The 14164-nt window shown below is 42.4% G+C and overlaps 1 protein-coding gene across 16 annotated transcripts in view; it reads right to left on the bottom strand.

Annotated features, from left to right (window-relative positions):
• The window catches only part of BIN1 (bridging integrator 1), a 128312-nt gene that overhangs the window by 11022 nt on the left and 103126 nt on the right, over window positions 1-14164 (bottom strand). For 4 of the 16 annotated variants that reach the window (XM_051985696.1, XM_051985702.1, XM_051985698.1 and 1 more), the window contains 4 exons: window positions 12824-12906; window positions 9869-9913; window positions 7220-7367; window positions 4604-4732 (listed from right to left, as the gene is read on the bottom strand). In XM_051985696.1, coding sequence (XP_051841656.1) covers window positions 4604-4732; window positions 7220-7367; window positions 9869-9913; window positions 12824-12906 — 405 coding nt within the window. The remainder of the gene's footprint in view (window positions 1-4603; window positions 4733-7219; window positions 7368-9868; window positions 9914-12823; window positions 12907-14164) is intronic. The other 12 variants (XM_051985705.1, XM_051985708.1, XM_051985709.1 and 9 more) reach the window with 3 other exon arrangements.

The following is a 14164-nucleotide window of genomic DNA, read 5'->3' as shown; positions in this document are numbered from 1 at the left end:
GACAAAGGCTCAGTGTCTCCCAAACTACCCTCTCCCCATCTCGTAGCCATTGTCCACAGGACTGCCACATTATCCATTCGGGGAGTCTGTCCCTGATGGAGGGAATAAGGGATGCTTTGGCAGAAATAGAGAGACTCCTAGGTGCTTTCATAGATAGATGATTGCACTTTGGACAGGAAGCCTCATCTTCCCGAGTTCAAATCTAACCTTTTGTAAAATAATAATTAAAACACAAAATTTTAGCCAAATTATAGTATGTCCACTGATGTATTATCAGTTATCAAGGTTTAATTTGTATAAATTAAAATAGGAATTTTTTTCTCTCATGAAATTTATTTTTATTATTAACCTATGGTTGGGCTTGGGACCAGGAAGGCTCATCTTCCTGAATTCAAATCTGACCTTTTTTAAAATTTTAGCCAAATTATAGTATGTCCATTGATGTAATTTCAGTTATCAAGGTTTAATTGTATAAATTTAAATAGGAATTTTTTTCTCATAAAATTTATTTTTATTATTAACTTATGGTTATATAAGCAGTTAGGTGGCACGGTGGATAAAGCACTGAGGCTGGGACCAGGAAGCCTCACCTTCCTGAGTTTTTAAAATGATAATTAAACCACAAAATTTTAGCAGAATTACATATGCCCACTAATGTAATTTCAGTTATCAAGGTTTAACTGTAAAAATTAAAATAAGAACTTTTTTCTCTCATGAAACTTATCTTTATTATTAACCTATGTTTAACATAAGCAGCTAAGTGGCACATGAAGAAAGCATTAGGCTTGGAACAAGGAAGTCTCATCTTCCTGAGTTCAAATTTGACTTTTTAAAAATAATAATTAAATCACATAATTTTAATCAAATTATAGTATGTTCACTGATGTAATTTCAGTTATCAAGGTTTAACTGTATAAATTAAAATAAGAACTTTTTTCTCCCAAGAAATTTATCTTGATTATTAACCTATGGTTAACATAAGCACCTAGATGGCCTAGTGGATAAAACACTGGACTTGGAATTAAGAAGACTCATGTTTTTGAGTTCAAATCTGGTATCAGAAACTTTTTAACTGTGTGAATGTGGTCAAGTCACTTAACCTATTTGCCTCAGTTTCCTCGTTTATAAAAAAGCTGGAAAAGAAACTGGCAAACTGCACCAGTATCTTTGCCAAAAAAAACTCCAATGTGAGGAAATGAATAGTCAGACACAACTGAAAAACGACAGAATAACATTGCAGGAATGGATGTGGTAAGCTCCAAAAGCCAGGAATACAAGCCAAATACCCTCTAAATAGGTTTGCTATTTGTGGATGATGAAAAGATATGACATGACCAAGAATGTGCTGCTCAGAAAATATTAATAATTAAACTTGATTCATTTCATTTTTTCACAAAGCATAAAATTCCACATAAGAGGTTATAAGATTTACTTAGGCTAGTATAATCCTACATTTTTCAAATCACAAGTATCTCTATAATTAGTGTCAGTCATTTTACATATTAGTGTGAGTAAGTCCACACACACCCAATGCTTTTCTTCCCAACACTTAGCCGAGATATTTGCATTGAGGGAATGAGAGTAGGAGGGAGAAGGAAGGATGACATTTTGCATCATGGAACACTTTAAGACTTTGGGCATGCTTGGAAAGGGGCAGGAGAATGCTACACTAAGGGAGTCAGGGTAAGACGTTTGTTGTTGCTATTCAGTCATTTCAGTCATATCTGACTCTTCGCGACACCATTTTCTTGACCAAGTTTTTGGAGTGGTTTGCCATTTCTTTCTCCAGCTCTTTTAATAGGTGAGGAAACTAAGGCAAACAGGATTAAGTGATATGCTCAGAATCACACCATTTGTAAGTGTCTTAGGCCATATTTTAACTCAGAATGATCAGTCTTTCTTACTCTAGGCCCTGCAATCTATCTACTGTGCCCAGGATACTATATGAGCCTAGAAAAAGGGTCAGAAAGAATCAGAAGGATGTCTAAAAATAAATCAAATAGGATAACCATTGATTCAGAATGTCAATAAACCTAATACAAAAAGATATTTAAAAGACATAAAACCTGACAAGCACATCAAAGAGGGAACTCCTGAGAAGTTACTCCTTCCCTTACCTCGAAGCAGGAAAATTCTACTCTACGAGTAAAGGCGTCCTGGTTTGCCCCAGAATCCCTTGTGATGCTGTAAGTTTCCCTTGGGCATCGACAGTGACAATGATGACATCTCAGGTCAGGGAGGCTAGATCTTCCCAAATCCCTGGTCCCACAAACCCCAAAGACCCATCCCCTCTGTGCACCAAAGGGGAGAATCCTCTGGATGGAGACCATGCTTGGTCCTCAGGCTCCATGAACAGGTTTGGATGTATTCATCCAAGTATACCCTCAAACATGAAGGATATGTAGAAGGAAGACGGAAAGAGAAAAAACATGCAGAGAGTTATGAGGGAAATAGCAGGCTTGGATGGGGTAGAGAAAATAAAGGGGGAAGAAGATGAAGGCCATTTGCAAGCCTGGAGCTTTGGGAGTTTTCCTTTCTCCTAATGAAGCAGGAAGGCAGGTACAGCAGTCCCTTGAAGAGGACATGTCTCTCCTATGAAGTCCAAGTGGCCTAGCACTGGCCCTGGAGTCGGGAGGACCGGAGTTCAAATTCAGCCTCAGACTCTTACTGGCTATGTGACCCTGGATCAGCCAGGAAGGATTTTCCAATTCTGAGATGCTCAGAATAAACCATAAAGGGATACAGAATGCCACTTGTAATCCCTGCACCTAATGAATGAGGCTGATGGATTGCAGGGTTCTGAAGCTCTAAGCTGTCTAAGTAAGTATGCTATTAGTTGTCCACATAACATCAGTATGGTAAGCTCCCGATATTGGGGCCAATGGGAGGGAAGATGGACAACCAAACTACCTAGAACAGGGTAAAAATTCAGGTCAGAAATGGAACAGGTCAAAGCTAACAAATGTGACAAACTCATTACCAAAAGGGAGGGGAATTCATAAAATAACAGATTCTTAGAGCTGGAAAGAACTTTAGGAATCACAATCCGGTCAATATCCAAGTCAAGGATTCCACATTGAGCCTTTGCTTAAACAACTCTACTTGGGGAATTTACCGCTTCATACAGCAACCTATTTCTTATAGAATGTAAGCTTGAGGACTGAGCAAGTTTTCATCCTTCTATTTCCAAAACTTAGCCCTTCATACATCAATATGCCAAGGACCTATGATTTCATTACTGTGGGAACCTCCCTTCCCCAATGCAGAAACAATCCATCTCTAATTTACAGTCCAGGAGAGTTTGCTGAGGCTCATGGTCCCAAGGCTAATAAGTGACAGACAGGTCTTCCAGGATCTTACAGTAGGAGAGTGGGCCAGGATCTGAGTTCAAATTTGGCCTTAGGCATTTAACAGGTGTGTGACCTTGAGCAAGTCACTTAACGTGTCTGCCACCCTTTCCTCACCTGTAAAATGGAGATAATAACAGCATCTACCTCCCAGGATTGTTCTGAGGATAATATAAAATACTTATAAAGTGTTTAGCACAGTGCTTGGTACCTAGCAGGCACTCTATCATATTAGTATTATTACTATCCCTAACTCCAATCCAGAATTCTAGTCATTATACTCCAATGTCTCTGTGTCTTGCACACACTAGGTGCTTAATAAAAGCTCACGTTTCCATTGTGTTTTAAGGTTTATAAAGGTCAGATAGGCAATATAGACTGCATTTGCAGAAAAGGAAATGAAGGTTAAATCAATCATACCTAGGGTCACATAGCAATTAAGTGTCAGTCAGCATTCAAATCCAGGTCTCTTTGGACCCCAAGCTCAGTGCACTATTTGCAACATCACGTTCTTCTCAGTCAAGAAAAAGTGTTTCCTAACTCTATTCCTCAAGCCGCAGAATTCCAGCCTGCATGGCACCCATTTGTCCCCAGCAACAAGACAGGCAGATAAGAGAGAAGGATAAGGCTGAGAATGATAAGACTTGAGTTCTGGTCTCAGCTTTGTCACTAGTTGGATGAACATGGGCACGTCACCTCATGGGGCCCAGTGGATAAATCTGTGATTTTCTTTAAGGTATCAGTTTCTTCATTTATAAATGGAAGGGACTGCACTAGGTAATAAGGTAATCTGTAAATGTCTCTTCCAGCTCACAGTCTATGGTTTCAATGATCAAATGAGATAATGTTTAAGTGCTTAGTACAGAGCCTGGCACATTGTAGACTGTATATAAACATTTATTTCCTTCCCCCAGTGAGCAAAAGTACCAAAAAACAAAGAAATGCATGCAAACTTTGGTGGGAGAAGTGATAGAAAACGTAAAAAATAGAAACATAAGCGAGAATAAGTACTTGGTCCCTTAGAACCTCGTTTTGTAATAAGGGGTTTATCAATGCATATGCTATGGACAGTAAGTGCTTATGATTCCCAGCTCACATTCATTTCCATGCCTTTCTCCCCCCAAGCTGCCAGCACATGCTCAGAACCCCTCCTGTTCCTTCCTCATTTTTCCTGGAAAGGAATAGGGGGAAAGGATGGCAGATGATAAAGTAAGAAAGGAAGTCAGAGGAGATGAATGAGGATGGCCGTGGCTGACCTGTGAGGGGGTGGTCACGCTGATCTCGGGGACAAAATTGTCATCAAACAAGCTGATAATGTGCTCCTGCTTGATTTCCTTGGACGGAGTGTGTTTGGGAGGCGGTGGGACTGGTGGGCCTTTTCGAAGCTGCAGGCAGATAAGGGTAGGGTGCGACCGGCGACGACGGGGGGACAGGGGACCACACGGCAAAACATGTTGGGGCAGAGAGATGTGGACAGAGACAAAGACAAAGCTCTGGTTAGTCAAACCGCAGACCACGGACAAGGAGCACAGAGCAGGAGACGCTGGCCCCGGTCAGGAAAATGGGAGCAAGTGGCTCCTCCTCCCAGCCTAGTAGCTCCTATGCAGAGAAGGGGAAGCAAGGTGCAAAAATGAGCGTTACATAGACTCCAGAAATGCAGTTCAGTCTCGGGGATGGAAAGTCAGAATAGTCAAGCCTCAAAATATTGTCCTGGGGAGAGAAAGAAAAAGCCAACCCATCTAACACCAGCCACGCTCCCTCCCTAAGGAAGGGACCCACCTGCACAAAAAACCAGCAGCTTGAGAAATAGGACAACTCAACTTAGGCTTTCGCGGCTTTCTGTTCAGCTCCTCCCTGTCTACCCTCTGAAGGTGAGAAATATGTCTTCTACTATCCAAATCCTATCCCCATCTTTACCATGGAAACTTTCTAGATCACTACAATGCACATTGGTATGTTTCCCGACACTATCCCCAGCACCAGTCACGTGTGAATAAGACTCCTCTTAGTCAGAAACTACATCCAGGGCTGATGTACCCAACAGGCCCTGAGCCCCTTCAGGAGAGGGAACTCAGTTGTGTGCTGGGACACAACTAGTAAAATGGGGGGAGAAGAGATAGCAGAAAGACTGACATTTGACACTGAGAAAGACACAGTGAAGCTTAAGGAGAGAAGTAGGGGAAAAATGAAAAGGGAGGGAGGGGAAGAAAGAATATATCCTTAATAAGCTCTTGCCAAATTCACATAGGTGCTTAATAAAGCCTTGCTGAATTCAATTTAATTACCCTGATTTGGTCAAATTATACTGAATTTAACTGAAATGAAAAAGTGAATGAAATATCTGACTTAATGTGGTGTATTTTCCCCTCTCGTTCAGAAAGAGGAAGGCTTTCTTTCAGTAACTAATACCCTTTCCCAGCTTCTTCCCTTTCTTGTTCCCTTATAAAAGGTTTTTTTAAAATTTTTTCATTTGCAATTCCTTTTTTCTGAAATTTTCTTTAACAAGACCCCAGGTATATAAGTATATACAAATCGAACATTTACTGATGATAAATGATAATTGTGCGACCCCCACATTCAGTGAGTCTTAGTTTAACACCTGATCCAGTACCTCTTGGTTGGGGAAGATTGGCATGCAGTGAAGCATTGAAACCACCAGATGGTGCTGGGGTTCCATCGCAGCCATCCTCCACCTCATTCCCTGGGGTCCAAATCCAATTAGTTAACTTTAAAAAAAGAGGGGAGGTTGGGGAGAGGGGCGGGGAGGGAGAATGGGAGCAGGCCCTTCTACTGGTTTCCTTAAAAAGGAGATGATGAGGAATCTGGAGCTGGGAAACCTGTCTGTTTCCTACCCTCCCACCTACTTACCAGGACATTCCACCTGCCTTCCTCCCTATCCCCTTTCACTATCTTTTCCTCTTTTTTTTTTCTGGTTTCCTTTTCAGGAATCTTCTCTCTGTCGCTTTTCTCCTTGAAACTTGAGCTAAGCTAAATGATTTTTCCTTAAGCCATGAATGTTCCCCATTTCCTTCCACTCCCTTCCCCATAATTCTCCATCCTTAGTGATCACCAACATTGAGTATAGGAATATAGAGGAGATCCTGGGGGAAATCTCAGAGAAAACTCAAAGAACAATTTTTATTTCTTGAAGGTAGCACTTGATCTGGCAGGAGAGGAAGGAAACAAGAGAAAGGCAGTAACACATACTTCGAGGATGCCCTGGGAAGACCCAGGAAAAGCCCCATGCCCTGGACCAGACCGAGGGTAGTAGCATGCAACAGAAAAGGGTGGGAGAGCCACAGTAAAAGGCAGGGATAGGAGAGAGGAAGGAGCTGCAGAATCCAAAAGCAGACAGAGAATATATACCATAGGAGCTGCTGGGGCCTTCAGGGAGTGAAGGGGTAAGGCTCTCCAATAAAACCAAAACACTCCACTAAAGGAAGGACTGGAAGGAGTTGAGCATGTGGGGTTGGTCACTGGAGGCAATGTAGAACATCAGAGCAGTAACAGCAGTGGGTGAACAATCCGAGGCTCAAGAACATTTTAAAGGTGCCCAGACTCAGACTTTGAGGATGGGTCCTCAGGGACTGGGATTCTATGGAGACTCTGATAAGAATCATCCCTCCAGGAATAAAATTGGCCTCCAAGACTCCTTTACAGACCTCCTCCATAACCTCTAGTGCTTAACCTTTTATGTCAGTGGGAAAAGGAGGGCATTCCCTCACTTAGAGAAAGAGGAAAAAGAAGGAAAGAGAAAAAGAGAAAAGGAAAAAGAAAAAAAAAAAAAAGAAAAAGCAGAAGGGGGGAAAGGATGAAGAAAGGAAAGGAAAATAGAAAAGGGTAAGGAAAGGATTATGTGGTCAAGAGGGTACCTGAGACGGTGACTTGGGGATAGCAGCCCCAGGAGTGTCCAGGCTGGCTGGTTCAGGCTCATGGTTGACCTTGATCTCAGGGGTGCCAGCTGGGGAACCATCGGGTGGTGGTGAGGGGCTCTTGTTCCCTTTCGTGGGGGCATTGTCGCTGCAGAAATGGAGACAGAGATGATGGGAGATAGTGAGCAGGAGCTGTTAGTCATGTTCTCTAGATCAAGGCACAGGGCCCCAGCCCCACAGGAGAGAGAATCCTGGGAAAAAACTCCACAGTGGACTTTGCCTGGAACTCCACTCTGAGGCTTATTATAAAGGGAGTGAGAACATCTGTGAGCATGAAAAAATGTGGATGTGCACAAATGAGAGTAGAGATGTGCATTCAAGTATGAATGTGCCTTCTGCATGACTGTGAAAGGAAGCATGGATGAATCTGTGTAACCATGTTTGAATGCTTTAGGGGCAATGACAGATATAAAAAACAGAAAAGATTCTAAGATGTTCCCAGAATACTCCTTACCCCCAAGATCACGATGAGCGGTAGGAAACAGACAGCCAGAGCACCCCAATTCCTTCACTAACTCACTCCTAAGCCCTCTCTGGGTCTTTGTGATAGCTCTGGGGCCAACAGCTATCCTGGATAGCCTGGGACCTATCCCCAAAGACCAGGCAGGCTGACCCCAGCCTCAAACAAAGCCACTGTCCCTCTAATGCTCTTGTGGGTAAGCAGCATGGTGTTCAAAGCTTATTCTCAAGTATACATACAGACAGGAGGCAGAGGTAAGTCCAATAAGTTACTTATAATTTATATTCTAAAACTGAATGGGGCTTCTTGCTTCTTTCAAGACCTATGAGAGAGAGAGAGAGAGAGAGAGAGAGAGAGAGAGAGAGAGAGTGTGTGTGTGTGTGTGTGTGTGTGTGTGTGTGTATCCTCGCTATTTTTGTTTTTGTTTTGTCTACTCCATTAGAAGGTGACCTCTGTATTGCCAGAAACAGTTGTTGGCACATAGTTAGCAATAAATGTCTGCTGGCTGTCTTTTCCTTTCCTCCTGCCTTTCTTCCAGAAAGGAGTGGCTACAACACAAGGGAAAGGGAGAAGGGCATCAAAGAGCATAGATAATCTAACCAACCCCTGAATAATTGAAAACTGAGAGCAGTGAAGGCCATCCCCAGCTCTCCTCCTAAAAAAAGCTACCTACAGGCCCCCTCCCTTGCTAACACCCAACCCAATCCTAGCTATCTCATCTTTCTGGCTTCTGATTCTACACACAAAAGAGAGGATGATATTCTATTAACCCAGCTAATAGAACTCAAAGATCTGAAGATAGAATGTGATGTTTGAACAAAAGTCCAGTGTCTACTATATGAGCTTCCCTAACTCCTCCTTGGTGCATTCCTTTAGGGCCTAAGCATTTGGGGTCAAGTAGAAATTAGTCCCAAAGAAATCCCTAGTGAAGAAACAGTCATGGACAGCACTGTTCTCTCTCTCTCTTTGTGTCGTCTCTCCAAACATTGTCGAATAGACCCAGTGGTTCCATCTGGACTCTCTCAGCTTTGATGCTCCTAGGAAGGTAAAGCTTAAAAGGAAATTAGAGATCATCTAATCTAGTTTCCTTATATTAAAGGGTAGAAAATGGAGGCCCTAAAAAGTCACTGAAGATAAAATGGAAAACAAAACTAGAAGGAGCTGAGTAGTTGTTTTGTTACTGTTTTAAGACTAATGGGAGAAAAGAAAGAAGAAAAAAGAAAATTTAAGACAAATTTGAATTAAAAAAAATACAAATCACCTCCCCCTCAAAAAAAAAAAAAAAAAAAAAAAAGACTGAGAAGGAATTGAGTAATAATTACTACTATTAAGCATAGTAAAAAAGTAACTGAAAAGAAATAAGGAGAAACCAATTAGGTGAGTCAATAGCTTCAGGCCACAGAGTTCTAAGCCTGCCAGGCCAACTGAATATTCTACTTTTGGGGTCTTTCCAATGGAGTCAACTTGAGGAACCACAGCAGACTTGCAACTGGATCTGTCTGGGATTGGTTCTGGCCCCTAACAGGAAATGTACAAGAAGCTTCCTGGGCAAGTCTGATGGTTACATTTAGCATCAAGGTCTCCTAGCTGCTGGCACTGTCTTTACTGCCCAGATTACTCACCTGGGGAGTAGCCAACCTCAATGCCCCGCTTTCCAGGGCCTAGGGCCTGCCTCCCTGGTTCTGCCCCCCGTCTTGCTCTGACTTCTCTGGATGATCCTTGCCTCTGAAGCCTTCTCTTGATTCAGAGCCTCCAGTCCCAACTTGACCACCAAGTTCTTTCTATGGACTCATCAGCCTTGGTTCTCACTCCTGCCTGGACTGTTTCATGCCTTGGCTTCCAACCCTTGAGTACTCAAATGACCACCCGTGCCTCTAATTCTCTGGGATGCCTTCCCCAGTTTCAAGGATAAACAACATTACACACACCAAGGCAGGTTATTGGGTTAGTTCTGTCCTTCTCCCACCCCTTCCCAGGTAGGGGACACCAGGCCATGCACGGGGCCTGCGCTAGACCCCACAAGGAACACACGACTCCCCTTGCACACCCAGGTTATCATGGGAGGCCACACATTTGTTTTTATGAGCCCGGAGGGCCTTCACACAATGCAATTCTTGGTATACTGGTACCTGCTCTTCTTTCTCCGAAGCCTGGAGAACAGTTTAGTTTTCTTTCTGTGGGGGACCGGATGCAAATGGCTTTTATTATAGAAGGGAAAATAAAAGTCATCTGTCTCCCTTTTCCCCCACACCTAGTGTAACTCCAAGATAGACAGAGTTATATACGTCTACACCAAACCAGGCAAAGCTCTCCCCTTCAATGAGCAGGAACACAGGGCCTAGCAAGAATCCTCTCCCTTCACCAGATTCTCTTTACAGCCCCTCCAGGATGCACCCGGGTTCAGCAATTCATTTTTGTCTCTATTCCTCAGGCTATAAAGGTACAAGTGACTGTCCACCTAATGGGAACTGGGACCTAGCGTGGGGAAGTGATGTGTCCAAAGTCACACAGGAAGCCTACATCACAGCTGGCCTCCTATCTTCCAAGCCACAATTTTCTAACAAGGAAAAAAAGGATAATTTAATACAAAACCAAAATGTTTGGGATTTTTCTCTCTCTTGTAAAGTAAAGATGGTAATAACTTTGAGAGATGAAGAGGAGGAAGGATGGTTAGAGTACATTTGTATAATGTGGTTGAAGGGTGAATCTGTTCCTTAAATCTGCCAGACTAGAAAAGCTTTCAGGCAAATGTTTTTTAACCTCATCAACTTCCAATGTACTCTCATCAAAGTCGGGCTGCATGTACACCTTTCTCGTACTCAAAAAGATATACTATACCTCATCCCCAATGGTATGAAATATCTTAATACTTAGTAATAAATATTTGTAAAAATGAAGCGAGGAAAGGGGGAGTGGGAAGCAGATAAGCAATGTAAGAATAATGCTGAAATCTCATACTTACATAATTCTGAACTAATTACTTTGGGAGATAAGTAGTTCATATTCCTGCTACCTCCCATTTTACAGATGATGAAATGGAGGCAGAAAGATTCTAAATCATCTGCCAAAGCTCACAAAACTAGCACGTAAAAGAGGTGGGACTGAAATGCAGAATTTTTGACACCTGGGACCAGTGCCTTTCCTATCACACTATATTGTCTTTCAGAAAACATAGGATTCACACTAGAGCTAAGAGCCACATGGCACTGATTCAATCTGGAGCACAGCAAGGTTGCCTCCTTCTTTCCTGAAATTGTCTCCAGTCTAACTTTTCCCTCTCCAACTTTAAATCCTTTCTGAAGTCCAAGATTCAGGAAATGATTTCCCTGGAGGCTGTTAAACCTCATTTCTTCTCTCTTCAAAAAAAAAAAAAAAAAAAAAAAGGAACTTCTCTTCTAAGAAATGAGAGCTGTTTAACACAGACTATTCCCCAGCTTACCCAGCTTGTTCCTTCCATGCTACTCAAGGGGACGGGAAGGGATTGTATGGCAGAGATGGATGCTGTAGTTGTCTCCCCTGTCACAATTTCAGCTTCTTGAGACCAGAGCCATAAGACCTACAGGCCTTATCCTATCATCAGTGCATACATGTGCTCTCTTTCTCCTTCTCTCTCTCTCTGTCTTTCTGTGTGTGTGTCTCTCTATCTCTCTCTGTCTTTCTCTCTTGCTGTGTGTCTTTCTCTGTCTCTCTGTGTGTGTCTCTCTATCTCTGTGTCTCTCTGTCTCTGTGTGTGTGTCTGTGTCTCTCTCTGTCTCTGTCTCTGTTTCTCTGTATGTGTGTGTCTCTCTCTCTCTTTCTCTCTCTCTCTCACACACACACACGAATTTATACATGCTTTTATGATTCCTAAAAATGAAACTCCAAGCAAAGTTCTTGTTCCTACAGATCCCCAGACAGAGGGAAATTCGCCAAGTTTCCTCTTTTCCCCCTAATCCTGTCACAAGAAACATTTAGGGAAAAAATCTAGATTCTCAAATTCCCATTGGATTGTACATGATTTATAAGAACAGGATTAAAGGATGGGGGGAGCATCAGCTCCGTGATTGGGCTGAAAGCAAGACTAATGCAGCTAGAATTCACTGGCACAACAGCGAGGGAACAGACTTGGCAAACATTCCTGCTCAGCTGGCTTGGAGTTGTACCAATAATAGCAATAACCTCACAACTCTAGGGTGCCTTTTATTTCCCAAAACACTTTGACTTCCATTTTCTCATCTGGGTCCCACTACAACCTGTGAGGCAGGGAATAAAAGATTTAACAGGGGGAAAAGAATCAAAAGAATGGTCATTTGGCTGAATTGTCAGCTAGGAAGTAAGGAAGCCAGGTCTCCTGACTCCGACTGAAGAATTCTCGCTCACAGATGTGATGGGACTTACACTGACTCTCAGTTTACTATATCAAGATGCAAGGAGTGGGAAGAAGCGTAGGGGGGGTAAGAGTCATCTAGCTTTAGACTTGATTCCTTGGATATGCTAAGCCTCAAATCAGCTTTATAGGATTTAAGGAAGAGGGGTTCTACATCTTTTTTTATCCTCCTCTGGGAATCTGGCTTACCCTTCTCAGAAAAATATCTTTAAATGCATAAAATAAAATATATAGGATTATAAAGAAAATCAATTATGTGAACTACAGCTATCAGAAAAAAAATTTTTTTTTAAATTCATGCACTCCAGGTTAACAGCTCCTGATCTAATTGAACTTGTTTTACTTTGCAGATAAGAAAAATAATTTGCACAAAATTAACCTAACTATTTTGTGCCAAGGCCAATACTAGTAAGAACTCAGGTCTCATGGTTTCCAGCTCATTGTTCTTTGCATTTCCCCAAATCTTTCTTCTGTCTACTCATTTGCAGGAAAAAAGAAGGGATTTGTACTAAAATTCTCACTTCTAGCCCCCATTTTCCCACTGGCCTGATAATAAGGATATAGCTAAGTCTAATCTCCCTACACACACACGCACATACTTCCACACCCCTGCTACCTCAGCACCAGCAAGCCTGCTCTTTCTTCAGTAAATATTCAGAGCTAACCCAGTCTTCCCTCAGCAAGGAAAATAAGCCCCCCACTCTCCCAGAGTACTGACCTTGGCTGGGCCTTGACAGTGAATGTGTTGCTGCCATGTTGTTTCTCCAGGCTCACCAACACATCATTCAAGTTTTGGTTCAGCTGTGGAGAGAAGGGGGAGGATGGTGAATGGGGTGGGTTTGGGAGTATCCAGGAGAGAAAAGACAATAATCCAGAGAGAAGGTTTTGCAAGGGTCAATGCTGAAAAATTCCCCAATGTTTTGTAAATAAAAAGCTTTAATAATAATAAAAAAAAGATACAATCCAGGTTTTGAGACTTCTTAGGAACCCACGGCTAAAGCCAAGGTCAGCCACCTGCAGTGCCGTCCTATATTGGGCCTACCTGTGTTTTCATACTAACTCACCCAGACTAGTGGGTCCCCTGAGCTCTCCGACTTTACACTCCCAGAATTCAGAATAATGGTCCTCAACTTCTCCCCACACCCAGCATAACCCAGCATAACATGAAATGTAGTGACATTAAAGACACTGCAATTACATAAATATGAAAAGGAGGGGATTTTACAAAGAGCTCCTTCCATGAACACAGATAGCCCTCAATCCATGATATTTTGTAAAGACAAGGGGACAGAATGGAACAGAGGTTCTCCCACCTGTGCTGTAGAGTCTGATTCAGTATGAATTAATGCAGCTCTAGCTGTTACTAGTCCAAAAATGTTCATTTAGGACAGGTACATGTCCAAGGCAAGGACACAGGCAAGAGGGCAATTTCTCCTACTCCCTCTCCCTCTCTGACCTCCTTGAGGTCTTATCACACAAGGGAGCCAGTCCAATACCACAACTGGGGCAGAATAAAGTGCTAGGCAAGAGATTTTCCCTCTGTCTGCTTTCCAGGGTTGTTATACAAGTTATAAAGTCTCTTTTTTTAACCAATTCTAGATAGGGAGGTAGAAACAGAAGAGATTCTCCAATGGAGCACAAGGAGTAAACAAAACTGAACCACCCCAATATTCACAAGGATCAAAAGCGGGGAATGGGAGCAAAGGATCATGGGTTCTAGTCCAATCCCCTCAATTCACAAATGAGATGCTGAGGTCCAGATTTACTGACTCACCTAAGGTCACAGAGGTGGTAAGCTCCAGAACTCAAGACATCTTACTTCAGAATTCAGTTTTCCCTGTTCCGTTTAGTTATCTCCAGTCCTGTCTGATTGTTCATGACCCCATTTGGGGTTTTCTCAACAGAGACATTGGAGCAGTTTGCCATTTTCTTCTCCAGCTTATTTTACAGATAAGGAAACTGAGGCAAGCAGGGTTAAGTGACTTGTTAATAAGTGTCTGAGGTCAGATTTAAAGTAAGGAAGATGAATTTTCCTGACCTTAGTCCTGGAATTCTATTC

This window comes from Antechinus flavipes, chromosome 3 (assembly GCF_016432865.1).
Source record: "Antechinus flavipes isolate AdamAnt ecotype Samford, QLD, Australia chromosome 3, AdamAnt_v2, whole genome shotgun sequence".
Taxonomy (NCBI): Eukaryota; Metazoa; Chordata; class Mammalia; order Dasyuromorphia; family Dasyuridae; genus Antechinus; species Antechinus flavipes.
The sequence above is the reverse complement of the archived record's forward strand: the minus strand, read 5'-3'. Positions and strand labels throughout refer to the sequence as shown.